The 25,236-nt window shown below is 38.1% G+C and overlaps 1 protein-coding gene across 7 annotated transcripts in view; it reads left to right on the forward strand.

Annotated features, from left to right (window-relative positions):
* Mindy3 (MINDY lysine 48 deubiquitinase 3) overlaps positions 1–25,236 on the forward strand; it is a 76,540-nt gene that overhangs the window by 16,630 nt on the left and 34,674 nt on the right. For 3 of the 7 annotated variants that reach the window (XM_021185506.2, XM_021185512.3, XM_085835179.1), the window contains 6 exons: positions 2,108–2,159; positions 3,044–3,158; positions 5,545–5,618; positions 6,876–6,955; positions 16,601–16,671; positions 21,047–21,127. In XM_021185506.2, the coding sequence (XP_021041165.1) occupies positions 2,108–2,159; positions 3,044–3,158; positions 5,545–5,618; positions 6,876–6,955; positions 16,601–16,671; positions 21,047–21,127 (473 nt within the window). Of the gene's footprint in view, positions 1–2,081; positions 2,160–3,043; positions 3,159–5,544; positions 5,619–6,875; positions 6,956–16,600; positions 16,672–21,046; positions 21,128–25,236 lie in introns of all 7 variants that reach the window. The other 4 variants (XM_085835180.1, XM_085835181.1, XM_029472337.2 and 1 more) reach the window with 3 other exon arrangements.

Below are 25,236 nucleotides of genomic sequence, written 5' to 3' on the forward strand. Positions count from 1 at the left end.
TATCCATATAGAACTGTCTACTGACAGTGTTGCCTCCCCTGAGCTGAAATGTCTGTGTTCACTGTCCATTTTTTCCCCTTCCTCTACAATTAGAACAGCTTGTGCTTGGCAAATTTTAATAACACATTTGCAAGAAATAATTTTAAAAATTTAAACAGTTATGTAGTGTTTCTTTTCAGACCTTTAAAATATTGCCTTTCAAAAAGAATTCATTTTGGAATTGATAATGACATTTAAAGACAAATGGAAACTATTCAAAAGAATGATAATAAAGCATCATTTAGACTCATTTCTAAACGTTTGTAACTTGTACTGTGTGGCTTGTAAGCATGTTATTAACTCCTTTTGGGATACTAAATATTGAGAAAGGGACACTTAAACCATTCAAAGTGTTTACACTCATTTAGCATTTTACATTAGTGTTATATTTAGCATTACCTCAGCACGTGCATACCATATGCTTACTCTGGAGTGGTGGTGCATTTCCGTGCTAACATGTTGGTAAGCTCTAGGAGGAAGGGCGTCATAGCACACTGTTAGCTATGTGGGCATGATAGAGTGAGCCCTCCTCCAAAACAAAATGATGTAGGATTTTCTAGTTTACTTAGTGCCTGATTTTAAAAATAAACATGACATAAAACCCTACTTGAAATATGTTTTTAACTTCATATACAGTTAAAGACATTTTATTAACTGAGGATCTAGGAATTTATCTTAGATACTAACAGTTGAACTGAACTTACATTGAAATATTTATTCCATAGAACAATCTGTTTTACCTGTCTTTCTTTATTCCCAGCTGTGGTTCTCCTCTTGTCTTTATTTCCCACCATCTCTGACTGTTAAGCCATATATATATATATATATATATATATATATATATATTTTTTTTTTTTTTGCTTGTCTCTTGAAAGTATTCTCTTTATGTCAGCTTTACAGTGAAGCATAAGCAGTTTATAAAACAATATAACTTGGATGAGGTTAGATAGAATTATTCTATCCTCAACATTTAACTGTGAAACCTTTCCCCTCTCATTGTTATCTCATGTGTACAGCATTATCTCCATTGGCTTTTGTGGTGGAAATATTTTTTGCTTGTTAGTAATGCACACTTGTTTGCAGTAGTGAATTCTTGGGTTCAATTTCAGTTTGTTTCCCACATAAACCAAAAGATAAATTAAACACTTTGGACTTCTTAAGATTTTAGAAAGTCATTTGAAACATTGAAAAGTTAAAATCAGGCTTTATAAAGCTAATATAATGTGATATTTTAAATTGTAAAGAAAAGTTTTAATTCTGATTTCATAATCATGTTTTAATCACTAGTGAAAATGTGTGACTTTCTATAATTTGCTTCATGAAATTGTTCATTGCAAGAAGGTAGTCATTTTGATTAGCCATTTTTAAAGACATTATCTTCTGGAAGCCAAGACCGAGTCTACATTTCAGTGCTGGTTAGAGCTTGGTGCTCTTAGGATTCCTCTGTGGATCTCAGCTCCCTCTTTTACAAGTGAAGAGGATGATGCCATGACCACTAACTAACTGAGGGTGGCCTGTGCTCTCAAGAGTGCCCAGCACTCAGTAAGGCCTTAGTAAATGAACAGTTGCTGATTGCATGAACGAATGAGGAGACAAACTTAAATCTGTCCTTGAACCTGTGGTTTCAGTGCTATGCCTAGTCTATGCATTTAATTAATGAGCCCTAAGCCTAAGGATTTTATATTGAGAAAGATTAGCCCTGATAGTTACTGCTATCTGTAAACTAGGGCATTATTTTACATTCAGGACACATGACAATGTGTGACAGAAGGCTGTAGTCCCTCCTATTTTGCATGTTCTCCTAGCTGTGACTGAATTGTACAGAGATGTTCGTTACTTAGTAACCGTTCTGTGTTCTCAGTACTGTATCCATTTTAGTTATAACCATAGTAACTAAGATGATGAACTATAAATTCATGTTGTTATAAAGTTCAGAGTAAACTGAGACTTATAAGGGAATAAGAAATAGGGAATGTTTTGATTGCTTGAAAGTATTTACAGCCTGCTGTGTGTATCTTGTGTCATTTATTTGCCATGTGTAGTGCTGAAAAGTGTCTTTTATGTATAGCTGCCTTGGCTGTCGAAGAGCTTGGCTTTGAGCGATTTCATGCATTAATTCAGTAAGTAACATTGAAACATTTAAAATACTTACGTTGTGGACACATTGCCATTTTAAGTATGTTCATACTGTGGAAAGATCCCTGGATATACATAGCACTTCTTAACTTAGACATGAGTTTAAAATACGTTGTTTGAGCACTATTTGATTTCAAATTTAAAAATAATATCTACATGATGTATGATTCTAAGTCCTAAAGTAACTATCTAAGTATATTTTTAAAAACACTAAATCAAATATGTCTTCATCATTATCAGTTGAAAAAATCATTTTATCATGTTTTTCTGTTCTGAATGAATGTAAATCCATTTGTAGTGAGGTAAATATTAGGATCATTTTTCTGCCAAAATATGCTTCCTGTAATTTTCATTAAAAGCATCCATACTTCATCAGAACACTCAAAGTTTTTATTATAAAGTCAAAGGGAGGATGCTATGTTGACAGAATTATAGGTGGCGTTTGAAATTTAACATTAATTTCTTTTAGAAGAAGCCCCAAATGCATGCTGTAGTTTTATCCTTCAGATGTTTGTTGAAGAGCTTGCATGCTTTAATCATCGTTTCTGGTTGTTGAGCACCTCTCTGAAGAGGGCCAGTCTGTGGTCTAAGTAACTGCATAGATGGAAGGACTGGGGGCAGCTACGACACCCAGGACAACTGGAGGCTCCTCACAGTGCTCAGACTGTCTCAGGAGACTGGGTTATGTATGGTAGGAGCTGTCAACAGTAGTTTTTGTTTTCCATGGCTAAATTTTAGTTTTTAGAACTTGAAGATGCTTAGTAAAAATCTCTTGTTTGTATATAGTAATGTGTAAGAATTTGAAACACTTTTCCATTTGTGAATGGAGTAATCGGGTTATTAATACTTAATTCTTCTTCCCCCCCAGAAAAAGATCATTCAGAACTGTATCAGAATTAAAAGATGCTGTCTTGGACCAGTATTCAATGTGGGGAAACAAATTTGGAGTCTTGCTTTTTCTCTATTCTGTATTACTGACAAAGGTTTGTTTAAGACGATTTACTTTCTTAGCTCAGTGCTGTTTTCCTGTTTGCTGTTAGAACCTGTGTGGCCTATGTTTATACTTCAGGGTAAGAATCTTGTGGCTTGTAAGGACTTTGTTCCTGCCTCTACTCATTCTTTAACCACTTCCACACTCTCCTCCCCTCTGCCCTTACAGACTACAGAGGGACTGATAATGTTCTAATCATAATGTTGTCAGGTCTTCTTGATTTTGGTTTCTTTGATCTTAGCAATATCTCTGGCATTTAACCTTTTAGCCCCTGTAGAGACTCTTTCTGACCCCTACTTTTAATGGACTTATTTGTTAATTATTATGCTAGTTTCTCATACAGTGTCTCATATTTTAATCATTTTGTTTTCTTCTTTATGTGTTCTCTCACTTGTTTTCTCCTTCTGAAATTTAGAATTCCAGAAGAGTCTTTTCCTGGGTCCTGTGTAATTGTTCTTATTTTTCTTCTATGGGTAGCTATTTCTTTCGGCTCACCTCTCTGCATCTAACTCCACATGCATACCTCTGGTCCTGTCGTCTTTGCAAATGTAAATTTCAATTGCTTGTGGCCTTGCAATTACACTTGGAATATCTCCTGATTATACCTTGTCTGAAATCAGCATATTTTTTCTTAGGCTTTTTGAGCATTGACTCTGTATGATAGGTCTGTGACATCCTTTTTTTTTTTTTTTTTTAAATGTTTTTCTATTTTTCATTATAAAAATGGCATATTAATAATTCTATTATGGTCATGATTTGGGGTGTTAGTTTTTAGATTTATTTTATTTATTATATGCAAAAGAGTTTTTGAAAAAAAATAGAAGCTATGACTTAAGTTTTTTGACAGGACTCAAGAGCAAACTCTGGGTAGTAAGGACCATTTGGTGTATGTAGGGCCTTTATAGATGAGAAGAGTTTTACAAACAGTAGGAGAAGCAAGTCTAAAGAAGAAAGGGATTGGGGTATAACACAGGTTTGGGGCTCTAAATACTTCAAGCCTACTGCAGTGGGTATACCTAGAGACAACTGTGAAAGGTGACATTCACACCTTTTATATAAGAGGTCTCTTGTGAATTGTGCAAAAAATACTTAAGGTTTCATATCATCAGAATTGGAACACAATACAATGTTTAATATGGAAATGACAAGATCTTATTGTGTGGCTAGAAGATGCCTGAATTGGAATGAGAGTTTGTGATGAAGAGATTTGGTAAGTGGAAACCTAGAGTCAAGGATACTGAAGTAGTATTGTAGTAGAAGTTGAAATAAAACAGGATGGTGACCACAGAATGGAAGGGAAAAGGGAAAGTATTTAGAATCAAGAATAAATAATAAGAAAAATCAGCCAAATACTTGAATGAGGTCAGGTGGTAGGGGCTAAGGTATTGCACCCTCATGAACTGTTCATTCTCGACCAATGTTTATGCCTCAAATTCTAATGTTCCCCTTATCTCTGACCTTTGACCTTTGACCTGTATCCCAGCCATTTGTCAGATGTTCCCTGGGATTCCTTTGACCCTTTGCTCTCTAAAGTGATTCCCCCTTCTGCCCACCAACTGTGCCTTTTTCCCACAGTGCATTTTGACATTGTCATAGCCTGCTTTGTTTTGTTCTGTAGGATGACAAGTCAAGATCCCCTAGCTCTCTGTTTTCCCCTGTGGTACTTAGTCTTTTAACACTTTGATTGCTGGTTGTCTGTTCCACTCTTAGCTTTGGCCTCTTGTATAGCAGTCAGTCGTTCAAATTAAGTGAACATTGCTGTGGATGTCACTTCCCCGCTCTCCCTGTGCTTCTCCAGCCTCCCTTCTGTGAGACTGAAAAAGCATCAGGAGGTAGTGGTTAAGAAATGAGAAACTGCCTGTTCTCATAACTGATACTTTATTTTGTTACTGTATATTTGAGTTACCAATTTGGGGAAGAAGTATAGTCATATGTAAACTTTCCATTTTCTTCTTCTTATACCTCTCATGTATTTAACTGTATACCTCTGTCTAAACTCAAAAATCTATGGCTTTATTATAAAGTTTTCTTTTTTCATGACCTAAACTAAATTTAGTTTTCTCAGTAGGTATATTAGATTTCAATTTAATTTAACTTTATCCTGAAGTTAAATAAATACTAACATTGGTATTAAATGAGTTCCTCTTCTCTCTTGAAAATTGTTATCTCTGTCCCATTAACCAACACTAGACATAATACCTGAGTCCTTAGTGTCCTTCATAGAGCCCATGAATGAAAATGGAAAGTAATCTCTGGGGAGCTACTTCTTACCATCTCAAATACAAGTTTTCGTAATTTCAACAGTGTTTTATTAACATATACTCCAAACTGGTCATCTTTTGTATTAAATGAAGTTAATAAAATTTTGGTTTCTTTAGGGCATTGAAAACATAAAGAATTCAATTGAAGATGCAAATGAGCCTTTGATAGACCCTGTGTACGGGCATGGCAGGTAATGTCTATAGTCTGCTGTGTCTTACTAAATCTAGGCATTAGGTGCAGGAGGCTCTCTGATGAATGTCCTGGGAGCAGACATCTATGATCTTGACTGACCCTGCGCCACATGTACTGCACTGTTTTAGTCAGTGCTTGCTGTGTGTGTGGCCAGTGATGACATCCAATTTCAGGTTGTTTACACACGACTTTTATGATGACAAGTATCTTGTTTACATTACTAATGGCAATATATGTTAACAAAGTGTTGTTTATATCCATTTATGGCCTTTTAAAAAAGTCTAAATTTACCCACATTAACTTAGAAATAAATATTTTCTTACCTATCTGGGTTAGTTTCTTCTAGAGTTGAAACAATTCTTATCTAGTTTTTTCTTCTTTTGCTTATATTGCCCAAATCAATAGAATAGAAAAATTCATCTCTTCTCACACAAGTCCTTCCTTTTGCATGTGTCTACCTTAGCTGTTAAGAATCGTTTACCTTCCATCAAAGATTGTGTGTGAAATATAATTGTAATGGTCTGCATCTGTTGCAAAGAGAAGTGTCTTTGGTGAGGGGTGAGAATTGCATTTAAATGTTGTTAAGGGTTATGCTGATTTATCAAAGTGGCTTTTGTAGATTCTTCTCCAAGACCCATGACTTCACTAGCCAGGTAGGAAGGTTTCCAATGCCAGTTGATTCTTTAGGACCAAGTCCTAGAATTATGCTCATGCAAGTAACAGTATGTAAACTGAGCAGTTTCTATTTATTCAAGAGTATGTATGGATGTGTGTGTGTATGTGTGTATGTATATATATATATATATACACATGTATATGTATATATGTGTGTGTGTGTGTCTATATTTAAGTGTATATAGCAACAAGTAAAGAAAAAGAGGCAATTAATTGAAGAGCAAGGGGGTGCATGGAAAGGGTTGAAGAGAGGAAAGGGAAGAGGGAAAGTAGTATAAGTAATATAATTATAAATTCAAAAGTGATTACATATAAAACTAAATGTAACACTAAGTGAAATGAATTTTTATTCATTTAAATATGGCATCTTAAAGCTGTTAGGCTTCTGAGACCGCAGGGACGAGGATGCAGGTCAGCACTGTAGCTCTCTCACTAAGGCCGGACATGGGAAAGAGAAGCCAAGGGTTCCACTTATTTTGATTTAACATAATTTAATGTAAAAAGTCATTTAAAATTGTAGAAATTACTTGAAGAACTAGCTTTGTGCCTATTTTAACTGATATTTAATTTTCATTGATAGCCAAAGCTTAATTAACCTCCTACTGACGGGGCATGCAGTATCTAATGTATGGGATGGTGATAGAGAGTGCTCAGGAATGCGTAAGTATCTTCTTTGCTGTGTTCTTAAATGATTAATAATTTAGTGACATATGAAAGATTTATCTTTATTTAATGGCTCTACATTATGTGGACGCTAAGGTAAGTGCTTCCTATTACAAGAACCCGTTATGGTTTCTAAGGTGCCATAATACTAAGTGCAGGTTTTTGGAAGCCATCTTAGGTTTCAAATCTATGAGCTTTAGTCGGGCTTGATCCTCAAGGTTTTGGATTTCTCTGGTTTGTTGCTGGGACTGTGGAGCTAACTAAAGAGATGGTAATCTACCTCTCAGTGGGTGTAACATACGGGTACTTATTCAGAGGCAGTACTGCATGTAGTGCTGGAAGTTATGGGAAATTATAAAGTCCATGAATTCCTTATTCTTACAAGATCCTTGCTTTTATTATCACGTTGAATCTACTCGTTACATGCTGGGCAGATGGGATGATTTATTTGTGAGACTGCATCCACTCACCTTCAGTGAGCATTACCTTGTAATGGTGCCTCGTCACAGACATCAAGGGAAGCACACTGGCGAGGACATTCGCTCGCACACACAGCTGTTGTGCGGCTATGAAGGAAAGCTCCTTCATTTGGTACTGGGCAATCTAAACTCATTTGTTCAGTTTTATACCTTTTATAGAGGAAGTTCGATAAGCCTCGTACTAAAATGTCTATCATGGGATATGAAGCTTCACAGTTTTTGTTCAGAGGCAAATTTGGGTTTCTCTGTGTAGCCCTGGCTGTCCTGGAACTCACTCTGTAGACCAGGCTGGCCTTGAACTCAGAAATCCACCTGCCTCTGCCTCCCAAGTGCTGGGATCAAAGGCGTGCGCCACCACCGCCTCGCTCACTGAATATATTTTGTTTGAAGAAAATGTTACTAATACTTTTCATTCCCAAATGAATAATTTTCAACTTTTAATTTAAATTTTCCTCAAATTTTAGAAATTTGTATAGCAAATTCACAGAAAGAATCCAATGTTAGGAAAATTTTGAGTTAAAATTATAGAACTCCAGAATTTACCGAATGCAATACAACCTTTCACTGTGCTGTTTGGAAATTAAAGTCTGACTTCCTACACTAGAGTGCAGTGTAATTGACTTAGTAAGAGCCTGGCTTTGCTGACTGCATATAGATACAGAAGTCCCGAGAGTGCTCTGTCTTGTTCTGCTCTCTGTGTCCATCACATCCTAAGGGCTCTCCATTCAGATGTAGATGTAAAAGCCCATGAGGACTGGCCAGCCAAAGTGCTAGTCTCTTATGTAATGTGGGGTGTCTTAGATTTCACCCTGCTTACCTTCTCCCTCCTCCCAAAGCTGCTGGTCTCTGAGAAATCTGCTGTAATCGGGAGAACTAGAGAAGAAGCTGCAGCTTAAGGCCACCGTCTACCTGGGCTCTAACACTGCTGCTTCCTGCTGCTGCTATGCCCACAACTGTTAAGTCTTTTATTCATTACTAAGTTATCTTGGTCCAGTGTCCTGTGTACCCTACAGTCTCTCTCAGGTTATCCTATTATAAAACCCAGATGGCCTGCACTCCTGCCTCCCTAGGTGCATAGGCTCTTCTCATTTTGAGGGTCTTACCTCAGTTACAGAATTTGTTCATCACTTATATAAGCTTTGGTTCCTGGTATATGCAAATTCATTCATTTCTGATTCTTGAAGTACTGCCATTCAAGGCAAAGACTATGGATGGTTTAAAGTACAATTTAGAGATTGAAACTAAATAATGGCTAGGAGATAGAGTTTTCTTCAGAAAGAGAATTGCCTGAGTGTATTTAAAGTTTCTCTCCAGTCATTTGGAATGTTGACTTGAACTTAATTCTGTGTCCAGATGTTTAAGCATAAAATAAAATCCGTATATATTTTTCAGCATTTGCTGTGTATATTTCTGGTTTATACAAGATGGTAGGAAGTGTGGAACATAAATGACAAGTTATACAGTAGTTTTCAAACAATGAGGCAACTTACTTCTCTTGCTTTAATTTCCTTTTTTTTTTGAAAGTAATGCCTTCTTCAAATGGCTATTGTAACTACTAAGAGTTCTGTCATGTCTGCAAGGACTCATAGGAAGAGCTCAATTCTCTGTCAAATGCACATAGATGATATAATATGTGCTGAAATGAGATGCGTTGAAATAAGAACCATAGACATGCTGAGGAAGAAGGAACCTTTTTCCATAGTGTTTATATTGGCATAAATAGACGCAGGAATTTTAATGTGGACATAGTATTGCAAGAGGGCTTTGGGGGAAACGTTCACATTATGTTTAGACAAGGAGACAGGCAGATGGAGCAGAGTACTGGACATTATTTTCAGACCTTAAAATCATGAATATTCAGGCCCCAGCTGAGAACAGTTAAGGGTAGAATTTTTAGGTATTGGAACATGGCCTTAAGACTTGTGGGTGATTCTGCTGTGTGTGCAGCCCGGGTTGAGAAGCAGTACATTTGTGATGAGCACTGGTAAGGGAATGTGGCAGCATGGGCTTGGATGGAAACATGCAGGCTGCCCAGTGCTGTACCAGTGTAAGCACAGAACGGAGAAATAGCACAGTAGGATCTAGGAGGAGGAAGGATGTTGTCCATGTGTAGCCGTACTGGAGAGGAATCACAATTTGTAAGCTGTGGCACATAGCATAGACAAGGAGAGAGGTACAGTACAGTGATAGACAGGCACAGGAGGGAAAAGATACGGCCTATTTATTTCCTACCTATAAGCAATATACTTTGGATATGTGTTTTTAACACGTATGGTTAAGAAACTAAGACTTGGGGCTGGAGAGATGGCTCAGTGGTTAAGAGCACTGACTGCTCTTCTGAAGGTCCTGAGTTCAAATCCCAGCAACCACATGGTGGCTCACAACCATCCGTAATGAGATCTGATGCCCTCTTCTGGTGCATCTGAAGACAGCCACAGTGTACTTAGATATAATAATAAATAAATCTTAAAAAAAATAAACTAAGACTTGGATGATTATTAATTTGCTCAATGTGAAACATCAGAAAGTAAACTACCAGGATTTCTGACCATGGTAAAGCCTCTGCTTGTTCTGTATAGAACATCTTCTGTGGTACAGTCTACAGGAGGTAGAACTTGTAGGCCTTTTCATTTAGAGGTGAGGGTGAAGTGAGGATAATTAGCAGGATTTTAAACTGCATTTAGTACTGCATTAACACACAAAGCAAAGCAAGCCCTAACGGGTGTGTATATTTTGACAATATGTTTGATCCTTCCAATATGCTGCCATTGTGTACTACATTTCAGTGCTAGATAGCCTACCATTGAAGACTTGGGAAAGGAGACAGTTTTATAGGAGCAACAGGACACAGGAACATGAGCGTGAAGTAGCCTTGGCAGTCGATGTTCCTTTGAAGAAATGATATGCAAGGGAGAAAAAGCAACAGGTTCCATTCAACTGAGGACACTCGTGGAAGTTTGCCAGTGGTCTAAGTGAGTGTAGTAAATGTGCAGAAGTAAAGAGGAGAGATGTGAGTCCGCTGCTCTAAGGAGCAAAGCGTCCATGAGTTTCCATGAGAAGAGGGCAGTGGGAGGGGCCTGGGGCAGATCCCACGTGTAAGGCTCTTAGGTTTGGGGGTTGTTTGTTGTGTCTGTTTTGTTTTATTTACCTAGCAACAATCACTCCTCTGGCAGTGAGGAGAACTTGGATTTTAGGTGTGACCTGGGAATGTTGAGTGGAGTATGGACAAGGCATTGTTCCACCTTTATTTATTGAAGTTGTTTGGTGTTTGAACCATCATGTGTATCTTCTGCCTTGAGCATTTTACCTTGGTGAGCATGTGGGTGGTTTCCAGTTTGACTACTATCAGACAAACCTGTAAGAAACACTGTGTGAGGCAGACCTAGTCAATGTTCCTGCACGATTGACTTGCTAAAGTCGATGTGTTTTAAGGAACTTTTTCTTAGTAATAACCTTATTGAAATCTCTTCTATATACTATGCATGACACTCAGTTGAAATGTAGAATAAATCAAAACTTAAATACCTTTCTAACTTTATAAAGAAATCCTGGTCTCATCAGCTTCCCTTCCATCCACTCCATGCCAACAACTCATATAAATAGAATTATATGGCACCTGGTGTTTGTATCAAATTTCCCTCACTTTGAACAGTGTTTTCCTATACCAGTGCTTTCCTTATGTTGATGAGCAAGTGATATTGCAGGGTGTGGTGAGCCATACATCTTTATCCATCATCAATTGCTGGACATTTGAAATAGCTACCTGACTGTTAGGAGTAATGCTGTCAGGGACACCTATGTGCAAGGTTTTGTGAAAGCATGTGTTTTTAATCCTGGATAATACATTAACTCAGAAGATTTACCATTTTTAGGAATATCTGTTTAACAATTTATGGCAACTTTGTCCCTAAAATATCAATATATCTTTCTGACTGTAGACTTCTGTTTTCTCTGTATCCTGGTGATAACTGAACACTGTCCATCTTTAAAATTTAGTCAGCTTTTGACAAGGGATTACACATTCTAATTGACATTTGTTCTGCTTCCTTATGAACCTGAGCTCACTCCTTGCTCATGTGTAAGCCTGCAGCTGTGCTGTCCTCTGGGAATTGCCTCTGCTCATCATCTGCTGTTGTAGGGGGAGGGCTTGCCTACCACAATTTCTGAGGCTCTGGAAGTCCTTTAGTTCTTTGCAATTCAGGGCGTCTCTCCCAACCTTTTCTTTCTTTCTTTTTTTTTAAATTTTTAATATTTTTTATTACATATTTTCCTCAATTACATTTCCAATGCTATCCCAAAAGTCCCCCATAGCGCCCCCCACTTCCCTACCCACCCATTCCCATTCTTTTGGCCCTGGCATTCCCCTATATTGGGGCATATAAAGTTTGCAAGTCCAATGGGCCTCTCTTTCCAGTGATGGCCGACTAGGCCACCTTTCGATACATATGCAGCTAGAGACAAGAGCTCCGGGGTACTGGTTAGTTCATCATGTTGTTCCAACTATAGGGTTGCAGATCCCTTTAGCTCCTTGGGTACTTTCTCTAGCTTCTCCATTGGGAGCCCTGTGATACATCCAATAGCTGACTGTGAGCATCCACTCCTGTGTTTGCTAGGCCCCTGCATAGTCTCACAAGAGACAGCTATCTTTGGGTCCTTTCAGCAAAATCTTGCTAGTGTATGCAATGGTGTCCGCGTTTAGAAGCTGATTATGGGATGGATCCCTGGATACGGCAGTCTCTAGATGGTCCATCCTTTCATCACAGCTCCAAACTTTGGCTCTGTAACTCCTTCCATGGGTGTTTTGTTCCCAATTCTAAGAAGGGGCACAGTGTCCACATTTTGGTCTTCATTAAGTAAATTTTGTTTAGTGATATCTTTTCTTCCCAAGGGTTTCACTTCTGTAATATTCAATCATTTGAACTTTTTTGTCAGTTAGGATTTGGTTGGTCTTCCCTCATAACGCCCCAGATAAAACTAATACTTTCTAGTATTTTCTTCAAATGTCTAGTATTTTCTTATGTCTTGTCCATTCATCACTTTTATACATTTATTTGATGATTCATTGTAAGCAATAGTTGATGGTCGTTAACTTAAAGATAAGTGGAAAATATGGAAATGTAAACTCTAAGGAATATGATCATTTCTATAATTAAGTAATATAATTTTAAATTATGATTTATCAGAATTAATAAATCAGAAATGCTGGAGTCCTGAAATTGTACTACTTCTACAGCATGTTAGCTAGAGCCAGATTGTTAGGTAAAGTTAGTATCCTAGTTAAATCCACATTTGAGATAATTAGTCATTCTGTAGTGTAAGTGTGCATGTATGTTTAACTTGAACAGGACTGTATATTTCAAACAACATCCAGAATATAAATGTAAATGATATGCTGGTTAGTTTTTATTGTCAGCTTGACACAACCTAGCCTCACCTAGGAAGAGACAACTTTCGTTAACTAAGGAACAGTCCAAATCAGGTTGGCTTACATGATAGTTTAACTGAGGATGACCCTCAGGTTCAGAGATTAGCTTGTCTAGCTACCAGCTGGTGAACTGTTTGAGAGAGAGTAGAAGGATTAGGAGCTGTGGCCTTGTTGGAGTTGGTGTGCCCTTGGAGGAAAATTTCAGTAAAAAGTAATAAGTTTAAGAAGTCTATTGTAAAACATGCTGACTATAGATAATGACTAGTCTCTACTTGAAAATTACCAAGAATAGACTTTAAGTTTTGTCATCTCTCAAAATATGTAAATGAGGCAAAAAGTTTTCAAAAAACTACAATGATCCATTTAAAATATGCTACTAAATTCAGGAAATTAGGCTCCATCTATCTTGGTGATGAAGTCTTCAGATCTGGTCAAGAATCACATGTTTAGGTATCTGCTTTAGATGATATTTCTTTTTTCTTTTTCTCCTGTTTTTTTGAAAAAGATGAATATTTCAGGTCATGTTGTATAGTATATATACAACGTTTATTTTGAATTATAGATAAAATTGTATATTACCTTCTGGTCAAAAAAAAAAAAGTTTTATTTCTTTGCCATCAAACTAAATAGTAACCTGGCAGTGGTGGCTCACGCCTGTAATCCCAGCACTTGGGAGGCAGAGGCAGGTGGATTTCTGAGTTCCAGGCCAGCCTGGTCTACAAAGTGAGTTCCAGGACAGCCAGGGCTACACAGAGAAACCCTGTCTCGAAAAACAAACAAACAAAAAAACAACAACAACAAACAAACAAACAAATAAAAAACCCCAGTAGTTTGAAAATTCAATTGGAGATTTTTATATTCTTCATTTCTCTGTTATGAGATAATATAGGCAATGGCAAGATAGTCATAAAATTGCCAATTTCTTGTAAGCAAAATGTAAAGACTGAGACTTTTAAAGAAAATCCAGTGTAAGTAAGTTCTGTAAATGGTATGAAAATATTGTTTTACAACTTGGTATAAAATTTATTTGATTTAGTTTTACTGACGTGCTTAATCTAAGATGATAATAATATTAAGTTTATATTCTGCTTGAGGGTATGAGAATAATGCATTTTGAAATATTATCATCCAGTGCTAGTCATAGTAGTATTCTCCATGTGGAAGAAGTAGAAGATGAGAAGTTCAAGGGCCATCTTCAGCTACATAGTATTCTGAGGCAGCTCGTAGTAAAAGTAATATCTAAAGCAGATACCTGAGCGTGTGATTCTCGACCAGATCTGAATACTTCATCACTAAGATAGATGGAGGTCTAATTTTCTGTATTTAGTAGCATGATATTTTAAACTAACCATTGTAGATACTTGACTAACCCCATGGAAATCCATGGTGTAATATCTGGCTGTAACACTAGGTGGTAGCAATACATTTTAGACATAAAACTGTGGAACCTGGTTCTCAACATAATGTGCTTCTCTTTAACAGGCAGATTTGCTTTTGCTCAGTTTGGAGAAAGGAAACAGGCTGTTTGCTAACCACAGAATATCATTTCTACCCCATCTGCTATTTGCTGTACTCCTAAACCCTGGTTGCTGCAACCCAAAGACTCAAATGTTTTTTATTTTATAGTATTAATACTCCTAAAGTTTATGGACAATTCCAAAGAGGTTTTACTTGTAGATGGTAGATATACTTGTGATAGTAATGTTTTTCATATTTGAAGTTGTACTTGAGAAAAGCTTTTTAATCTATGTTTATGGTCCTACTTACTTACTTACTACTTGCATTAGCTTTAAGTGTTAGTATATGAAAAGCCTTTCTACCAGCCCAGGTCCACCTGTGTGTGAGGAGGGTCTGTATCAGAACCTTCTGTGCGTCAGCTGCCGTGGTTTACTAAGTAGTAAACTTGACCTTATGTCAATGAGTTTAGCCTTCTGCTGGCGGCCCATTAGTGTTCACCAGACTGGCCTTATCTCCAGTTAGAAGTCCCCGAAGTAGCTCAGTCACAGTTGGCATAAAAGTGAAGTCATGCTCAGCCTTCACACAAATCCAGAACATGTTTCTTCAAGTCTTCCTTTCAGTTAATCACTGTTTATCGTGTTTGCCATGGTTATATGTTTAAGGAACAGAGTGTGGTGTCACACACCTGTGGTTCCAGGTACAGAGGAGCCTAAGGTGGAAGGACCCTTGAAGCCAAGGGTTTGGGGCTGTCCTGTGCAATACTGTAAAACCCCATGTTGAAAAACCAGGAATCTCAGGCAGATTTTCATTCCTTATCTGAGTATGTTAATTTTCATTCTTTCTTATCTTTGGGTTTAAATTTTTCTTCTTGTCTTTTCTGGTCTTAGAATTTTCTACATATACCATCAGATTAAATTCAGATGTTGCCATTCTTCCCTGACATGCAAACATGTTCTGCCACACTCGACTCTGTGTCAGTGTGTGTATGTGTGTATGTACTTATGTAGAGAGCTTGTATCATTTCTCTTTGCCCTTAGTCAGCTCTTTATAAGGCAGAGACTATGTCCTAGTCATCACTGTTTCACAGCCTTAAGCACACTGGCTGCTTTCACTTAGAATAGAAAGGAGTAGCTTGAAATATCCATGTTTTGCCAGACAGTGGTGGTGTACACCTTTAGTCCCAGCACTTGGGAAGAAAGAGACAGATGGATCTCTGAGTTTGAGGCCAGACTGTCCTACAGAGCAAGTTTGAGAACAGCTGGGACTACACAGAAAAACCCTGTGTTGAAAAACAACAAACAAAAATACAAAAAAAAAAAAAAAGGAAGGAAGCGATCGAGAAAAAGGAAGGAAGAAGAAAGAAAAAGAAGCAAAAATTATGTTTTAAGTGCTGTTTAGTTATGGTCACCATTATCCCATAATAAATACTAATACTTATGACTTAACAAGCAAGCTCTTCTTTTTTTTTTTTTTTTTAGAAAATCAGGGTCAGTCAAGTTACCTCTTTTTATGGAGGGGTGGGTGTGGGGGTGTGTGTATGTGGATATATATATATATATATATATCCATGCCCTATACATATATATGTAGACATATATATGGATATATATATACATACTATCTATCTATCTATACATACACATATGTGTGTATGTATATATATATATATATATATATATATGTGTGTGTGTGTGTGTGTGTGTGTGTGTGTCGCACATATACATATATACACACACGTGAATATGAGTGTGTGTGTGTCTTTGGGTTACTGAGTGATTTTTTCTTAACTAAAAAGTTAACATTAAATAGTTTTATAAATAATTTTAATCTACATTTGAACCATTACATTTACCCAGTACAAAGCTACCTGGTATCATTTTATAATAAATAGTGATAACATGATTATTTGATTTAACTTTTTTATTGTTTTATTTACTACATCCCAACCACAGTTTTCTCTCCCTCCCTACCCCTTCAATCTCTCCCCTTCAACTCCCCTCTCCATCAGATCCACGCCCCCATCTACTTTCCCTCAGAAAAGAGCAGGACTCCCAGGGACATCAACCAAACACAGCATAACAAGAACCAGGAACATACTATCATTGATTTGACATCTTAGTAAATACATGCAGAGGTTTAAAGATAGTTTTAGGTGAAAGAAAACATTTGCCATGGTTTGAATATAAATATATTTATGCACATATATATATGCACACACGTGACTCAGACTTACATATACTAATGCAGTGTTAAATTTGGTTTTGTTTATTTTTTTTGCAGAACTTCTCGGTATCCATGAACAAGCAGCTGTAGGATTCTTAACACTAATGGAAGCTTTACGATATTGTAAGGTAAACTGTCTTGAGGGGTTTGAATATGCCCACACTGTGGACAGTATTTTCACTCTGATGGTCATTAACTTCAGCTCCTGGCTGTCACCACTCATCACTGTCTTACTTCCTTGCTGAGCTCCCAACCCGAACTAAGTGTTAAGAAATGAAGGCGGCTAGTTGTACTTGCTTTCCTGGGAAGGGAGTGAGTGACAGAGCAAAGAACAAAATACTATATAAAGTAGAAATATACATGGTTCACTATAAGTATGCTATTAAGCTGGTTCACCTTGAAGCTTCATTGTTGAAATTGAGTTGCCTACCTGTGCAGTCCTCAATGGCTATTAAATATTGTAATATTTTACATGAAGCTCACATCAGTTTTCTCACTTAAAAGATGCCATATTCTTAGACAAAGGATGATGTAGATTTGTGGAATTTTTTTTCCATTTTAGAATGTTTATATCATACAGTGGTTCTGATGACAGTGACAATTTTTAGTAACATTAACAAGTGTCTTGGCTGGGTGGTGGTTGTACACAGCTTTCATCCCAGCAAAAGCAGGTGGATCTCTGAGTTCAAAGCCAGCCTAGTCCACAGAGCGAGTCCCAGGACAGCCAGAGCTGCCCAGAGAAACCCTGTCTTGAAACCTCCCTCCCACAGCCCTCCCTCCTTGCCTCAAAAAAAAAAAAAAAAAAAAAAAAAGCATCTTCTCCTTTGTGAGTGTGGGGAGAGGCACATGTGCATGCACACACATTACATCATTCCTTCTTCATGCCATCTTGTGCCATAAACAGAGATGTAAGAACAGTACAGGATCTCTTCTGACCTTGTAAGTAGTGACTATGCACAACAGTAATACCTTCCTTTTCAGAGATTTTTTAGTTCTATAAATTAATGCTATTCTAAGACAGCCTGGCAATCAGAGACTTAAACTGAGCTTCCTCTTTCCAGTACATACACATGCTCGTCTATCCTGGAGAAGAGTGTGCACCTATGCGCGAGTGCTCGCTCACTCTCTCTCCCTCCCTCTCTCTCTCTCTCTCTCACACACACACACACACACACACCACACGTGGGCGCACACACGCACACGTACATTTTACTTGTCACCAAGTTACAGATTTTTCCATTTACTTTTTTTGTTGCTCTGATAAAATAACCTGACCAAAAAACTAGAGAAGGAAGAATTTATTTTGACTTATAGCTCCAGAGGGTTAGAGTCCATCATGTCAGGGACTACACTCTATGGTGGGAAGAATAGGAAGCAGAGAGAGAGAGAGAGAACAGGAAGTGGGCCAATGGTTATAACCTCTAAAGCTCACTTCCAGTGATTCGATTCCTTCAGCAATGTTCTACCTCCTAAGATTTGATAAACTCCCAGACAGCACCCCTGACTGGGGGCCAGGTGCTCAGATACATGTAGTCAAGGGGGATGGTTCTCTTTTAAACCCCATAGCCATGTTGTGTAAATCTCAGTCAGTATTGTTCCCTCCATTGCCCCGTTCCGGCCACACTGGGGGTCTGCCATTTCCCAGTGTCCCATCTCGTTACATAAATGGCTGACTTTTCCCTTGGGTTGATTTTAAGTTGTGTCAGAAGAAGTATTTCCTGACATTTCCTCAGTTACTCTCCAGATTCGGTTGTGAGCCTAGCCTTTGAGGTCTGAGCCATCTCTGCAGCCTGCCCCAGCTCCTCTTTCACATTATTTGTGAGGAATGACTACTCTATGGTGACTCTTTTAATCTTTTTTTAAATCTCTTCCCCAATGGTATTAGACTTTTATAGGATTATTCTAATGTTCTGATGCAAGGTTGCTTATAAATAAGAAATAAAGAGAGCTGACAATCAAACCACCAATGGCTTTCACTTGGGAACTGGGTACCAGCAAATTGGAGCTGCAGGCACAGATTCTACATGGCAAGAGGGATGGAACTAGCTTGGTTCCCTAGGCTGTCATGATGTGCTAATTTGAATAATTCCAGTGGGCTCTGTGCCATGAGACTGTAACTATGTCTGGTACCTGACATATGGGCAAATAGACTGATCATCAGTATGAGGAGCATGAAGAGAATGAATTGGTATAAATTTTATCAGCTATCCTTAAAGGAGACTGACTAGTTTATAAGCCAGACATCAAACCCAACAGTCAGTGTCTAAAATGCTGTAGGTAACCTCATCAATATGCAAGTTCTCAGTCAACACGTTTCTACGTATCAACAGATAATTAGGGGAATGGCACAAGGGAAATGAATTATGTTTGAATAAATGTTATAAATCTAAACATTTCTCCATTCCCTGATAGTGGAACAGATTGCTTTCTAATAATAAAATTATCATTTAATTTATTTTCAGCATATATATTTAGGTACATAAATGAAGCAATACCTATTTATAACCTTCCTACACACACACATGCACACACATGCACGCACCAATAAAGAATGATGCTTTTAGCGATGTGTTTAAAAATCAGAAAGCATAACTTATATATCATAAAGATCACCATTTTGGATGTATATGGTTCTATGGATGTTGCTATATTTGTAAAGCTGTGCAACCATTGTCCTTACCTAGTTCTGTAAGGCTTTCCTCACATACACACACCCCACTCCCCCAAGAGTAGGTCAAACCAGGCAGCCATTCCTCCTTCCTCACACCAGAAATCACAGTTCAACTTTCTGGCTTTGCGGGTTCCTTCACCTGTGTATTAGTAATTTATTTCTTTCTATGTTGAAATCACTCTTGTTTTATAGTGTATCAATTTGTTTCCACCCATTAACTGATGGATGTTTCAAATTATACATTAAAAAAAAAAACCCAACCCTGTTCCTATTGTAAAACTTTAAATGTAATTTCTGTTCTGAAGAATAGAGTAGCTAGAGTCTTCTCTATTCTCTCTCTCTCTCTCTCTCTCTCTCTCTCTCTCTCTCTCTCTCTCTCTCTTTATCGTTAATTATTTACCTTAGTAGTCTCAGGAAGAAGAACAGATTAGCCTAGTCTAACATGATTTGCAGTTGGCAAAATCTAGTGAAGCAATTGTTCTGATTGCTAAGAATTTAATTTGAGTGTTTTTAATACTTAGCCATCTAACACTTTGAACATAATTTAGAACTATGTATCAGCCTCTCCTTTTCACTTTACGGCCACACCTACCTCCCTTCATTATGGAAATATCTTCATGATTCATATTTAAGACTTCAGAGTGATAATTTCCAATTTTAGCTGTTATAAATACTGCTATTGTGAACATTTGTCCACATATTATTTTTATAGGCATGTTTTTACATTATGGTGTACTCAGGATTAAATTGCCTGGCCACACAGTAATTCTATTCAACTATTAGAGGACTGTCACTTTGATTTCCAAAATAAGGGCAATGTTGTGTACTCTGGTGACTGATTTTATGATCAAATGCACCATTAGTTCAGCTGTTTCTACTATAACATTTTACACCCCCCTTTTGAAACCTCTCCCTTAAGTGAAGCGCACTTGCTTTTTCTAAGAGAGATTAAGCAGTAGCTAGAATGTCCAGTGTGTGACTCCGTCTAGGTGCCCGGACAACTGTTTGTGATTCTAGCTCTGTAGTTGGTGCTTAAGTTTAGCCAGGCCCTGCCTGCCACCATGCACCTCTCTGCACTCTCTCAAGCGAGGTCTCTTGTTGCTCAGCTCCACAGCCACATCGACTAACTGAGCAGCTTCCCTTGCCTCACTCATTTCCTCTCCACTACCCTCAAAGGAGCCTTCCTATTTGGTGGGCTTTCTGTTGCATGTTAGCGCAGCTGACTCATCCCTGCTTTCATAGGGCAAGGGAACTAAGTTTTCTGCCATGAATACAAGAGTTCCTGTTTTCCACCTCATGGTGAGAGTAAATTCCCAAGGGCTGTTGTGCTGCTAAAATAGGGGCTGCTGGCTAAATAGAAAAGGATAATGTGCCCTGAGTGCTGTAGGTAGTTTCTTACAGTTTCCCAGTCTGAGGAGGAAAAGCAAACGAGATTGCTAAGATTCATTGTTTTCAAAGGAAGTGTCCTCATGGAAGTGTAGAATCAGTTGGGGTAAACATGATAGGCTGTGTAAATCTGTCTTATGTGCTCAAAATTAAACTTTTTCTCAGTCACAAATGAAGTGCTTACAAGTTTTTTGGAACAATCTTATATATGGATTTCTTGATCTAAAGTCCTCATTTCCAACTGTGACACATGTGTATGTAAGATCTGCATTGCAGTGTCTGGTTTAAAAATGCAGTATAAGCTTAGGCACAGGTCCTGTCTGCACTTAGCATCTAACCTCTGTGGTAAGAAGTGTTAATGAGACTCCTGTTATTTCTGCACAAATATTTAAGGGACAGCATAAAATCTTTCATTTATTTGTTTTACTTTGCTGAATTTATTCTAGGTTGGTTCTTACTTGAAATCTCCAAAATTCCCTATTTGGATTGTTGGCAGCGAAACTCACCTCACCGTATTTTTTGCCAAGGTATGCTTATAGGGGACTTTTTTTTTTCCACAATGATATTAGGCAAACAAGTAATATTGTGAGTCCATATTTAGTTTGATCTTTGTGCAGATGAAAATCCAGCCAGTAATAAATGGAATGCTTCCCAGAAATCTTATCAGTTCACACTACAGAAAACATTGTTGCTTTGCTCTGGGGTTGGAGTCACCTCAGTGAACTCCTTCCTGACTCCATTACATGTCTTTACCTCTGCCGACTTAAGAGCTCTGGCTTTTGATTTTGTTTAGAAGTTGCTGAGATGTGGAAGAAACCATTTTAGTTTTATTTTAGATTCTTACATAAAATGGTTTCTAAATCTTTCTTTTTAACAAGACGTAATATTTTCCACAGTGGGGTGGTAAAAGCTTTGGCATCAAACACCTTCATTTAAACCCTAGTTTCTTTGCAGCATTTCTTGGGCTCTTTTCCTCTGTGTTTACAGTGGGGCTTTTTAACAGTACCTAGGTCTTAGAAGTGCTGTCAGCCTTAAATCTAAGATATTTAGTGGTGTCTAGCACAAGACAAGTGCTCATTACTCTATGAAAAGTTACCCAATGTCTCTGATGCTGTTAAGAACAAAGTGTCAGAGCTTGGACTGAGGAGGGCAATATAAAAGTGTGTTCTTGAGGTTCTTCACTCCAAGAGACGTTGGTAGTATATGTTTCCCAGTGTAAGTTCCCTTCTGGAAGAATTCTATCAATTTCACGGAACTGGAAATCTCATTTTTGTTTTCTTTTCTTCCTGCGTTTATTGTGTTAGCCAACGTCCGGCTTACAGGGACAGAATAAGGTGCATGTTACTTTTTCTTAGCCTGGAAACTGTATGAAAATACAGGCCGTCATGATGCATTCTTCTGCGTATGAGAGTTGTTGTTCATTTCCCTTTCCAAGTAGGGAGGATAAAATCAAACTTAGAAGCAGAAAACTTATAATTCCGAACAAATATTTCACTATATATTCCTAGAAAAGATAATCAGTTTAAATTTACATGGATGGTGTATTTTTAAAACAATTACTTTATGTCCAACCCTATTCTTTAGCATTAGGAAAACTGATATGAAACTATACAAGTGTATTTGTGGAGGGGGCACTTGAAATTTTTGGGACGTGCTCTTATTATATAGCCAGGGCTGATATTGTACAAGAATCTTCCTGCCTCAATGGAAAATTACATAAATAGTAAATGAAACTATTAACATTCATTTGAGTTCAATTTAAAATATTTTAAAATATAAAGTCTTTGTATACTTTCATTACATAGAAAATGCTAGAAGCTTTGCTGTTCTTATAATTATAAAAGGAACTATTCATTATTTAGTTTGACCTTTTGAGCATTCAGAATTTTCCTATATCAAAATATTTCATTTTGAGCATTCACATTTACCTATGTTTTCGCTGTTGTTTTTTGTAGTTTGTTTTGATTTTTGTCTGTTACTTTGTGATTAATTTATTCACTCTATATGTCTTATGGCCTCAAAGAAACATAAGTTTAATCCACCATCTTTTATTAGAAATAAACTATCATATTACATGAAATTGACCTGTAAGTTCATTTCCACAGACTGCTCTGTGTGCCGTGTTCTTGGTTTTTACTGGATGGAGTTAGGCCCCTTTGTTCTGTGCTCACAGGTTTCAGCAGCCTATAAGGAAGCATTGTTTCTTGTCTGCAAATGGTTGGAGACCTGATGCACTGTACAGAGGCTGCAGCTGTGTTCCTTTATTCTTGTGCTTGGTTATCAGATGATTTCTCAGGATAGTTTATGCCTGGAGTTATGCCAGGTGCTGTGAATGCAGTCTTAAACAAACATAGACATTGTTCCTGCTCTTGCAGAGGTATGTATCTGAATGGAGGAGCCCATGGCTGATTACCGCTTAGAAGTTTCCAAGAGTGATAAGTCTTGACAAAGCTTAGGTCTATAACACGACGAGGATTCTTCTGAGCTTTGGAAAGCTGTGATGTTTCCTAGAGGAATTGATATCTGAAGTGAGCACTGAGGTAGCAGTGGGCTTAAACTAGGGAGGAGAGGAAAGCAGTGGCTACTTAGGAAGTAGTTGGAGCAAACGAACCTCCTCAGAAGGAGAGCCACCTGAAAGAAAAGAGCTGGACACTCAGAAGCAGGGAGGCAGGAGGCAGGGAATACTGGGTCAGGAGTGTTCCATGTTACTCCATAGCCTGAACGGACAGACTCATAGCCACTGCACTTGGCAAGAATTTCAGGGATTCAGTTCAGGGACTGTAAGAAGAACAAGCCTAAATTTGCATTTTGAAAAGGTCATTATGGCTAATTGCAGAAAACAGATGTTTTTTTTTTTCATGTTGAAAAATAACCCAAGTGATCCGTAAAACAGATTTTTATCATTTTTATGGGAAGTGGTATAATTGTTATAATTCAGTCCAGGGTCATTTTTTTATTATCCTTTGATAATTTCATGTATGCATATAATGCATCTTTGTTATTACACTCCCCCATTCCTTCCTCTAACTTCTTCTGAATGGATCCCCTACCGCTCTACCCCATCTCCCAATTTTTTTTAAAATAATTCAGTGAGGCCAGTTTGAGCTGCACATATGTGAGTGGTTGTGGGGCATCCACATGGTCTATCTACTACGGACCACACTACACCCCACCTCCACCCAACAGTCTTCAGCTCTATCTAGTAGCTTCTCAGCTAGGGCTGAACCAATACAGTTGTATTGGGAGTAAGTGCTGGAGCAGGAGTCTCAGTTATTTATAGGAGCAGAAATGACTCAAAAACATCTGCTTCGCCCAAAGCAGGATGTCACCAAGATGGATGACACCCCAACCTGAGTGACAGCTTCTGAAAGTTGGAAACCTGGAGTTTACTGTATAACTTATAGGCAGCTTTTAATTGGGCATGTTGTTGCTGTTTTGTTTCAGGTAACTGTGTTGGTCTCTGCCTCTCCCAGGCAGCTTGTCTGATCCTTCCTTTCCAGGCAGCCCAGCTGGTCTGGAAGTGTCTCTCAGCAGTCTTTGCTGCTTATGTAATCTGGGGAGTAAAGGACCTAGTGCATGTGGTCGGTCAGTTTAGGGACTTTCTGAAGCTTCAGGTTGCTATGGAATCTTAACACTTCTCCCTTTAGAATCTCCTGAATGTTGAGGAGCTTCCCTCTAAAATGGAAACATGATTTCAGAAAATTACTGCAGGGCATCTGAGACCTCTTCTCAGCCATGGAGTCTAGGTTAGATTTACAGTATTAGGCATCCATTTCTTCTCATGGAGCAGGCCTTAAATCTAATAAGGAAGCTGTTGCTTACCCCTATAACATTTGTGCTGCAATTGTACTGTGGGCTTATCTTTTCAAGCTGGTTATCATTGTAGCTCACAGTATTTGCAGTTGCATGCGATTACGAATGGCTTTTCTCTCCCAGAAGCCTACTTAGATTCTTCCAGTAAGCACTATGAGAGCTAGCCATCAGGGAAAACATTGCTTTCTCACTACCTGCTTGAATTCTCCCTGCTCTGTGACCAAAGTATATAGTATGTTCAGCAATGGGCTATCACTATCAAGTTCTGATGAGCTACCTAGAGCACTGCCAATAATCTGTATTGATGGGGTAGGGGAGCTCTGTGACCCTTCTAACAACTGGATGGAAGAAGCTTATAAAATAGGTTTTCATATGGCTTCTAATTATTCCCCTTCCTATAGCCTCCTATGCACTAGCCTTCTGTGGGTCTCCCCACTCTTGTAGATAGTTGACCAAGGCAAAGGAAGCAGGGATATCAAATTGGAAGGTGGGATGGGTGGGGGAGGGGGAGGGGGATTGGAAGCCCCGTGAATATGTATAGTTAATAACCACACCAGGATCAACTATCAGGAGGCAGATCAACTTTACTTAAACTCACAGTTTATAAAGTTTTGGGGGACTGAGAGTAGGAGCATCCAGGATGGGCAAAAGTCATTGGCTAGGGCTTAGGGTACCTGAAATGCCTCATTAGCATGGGGAACTGTTCAGGAATCTCATGTGCTGGCTGAAGAGGTTGTAACAGGAGAAAGGAAATTGACCCTGTGATCTGATTGAGGCTATGTGGCATTCCTTAGGTAGAGGCATATGCAACAGCTTAGAATTG

Source organism: Mus caroli, unplaced genomic scaffold (genome assembly GCF_978045245.1).
Source record: "Mus caroli unplaced genomic scaffold, Mus_caroli_1 scaffold_2, whole genome shotgun sequence".
Taxonomy (NCBI): domain Eukaryota; kingdom Metazoa; phylum Chordata; class Mammalia; order Rodentia; family Muridae; genus Mus; species Mus caroli.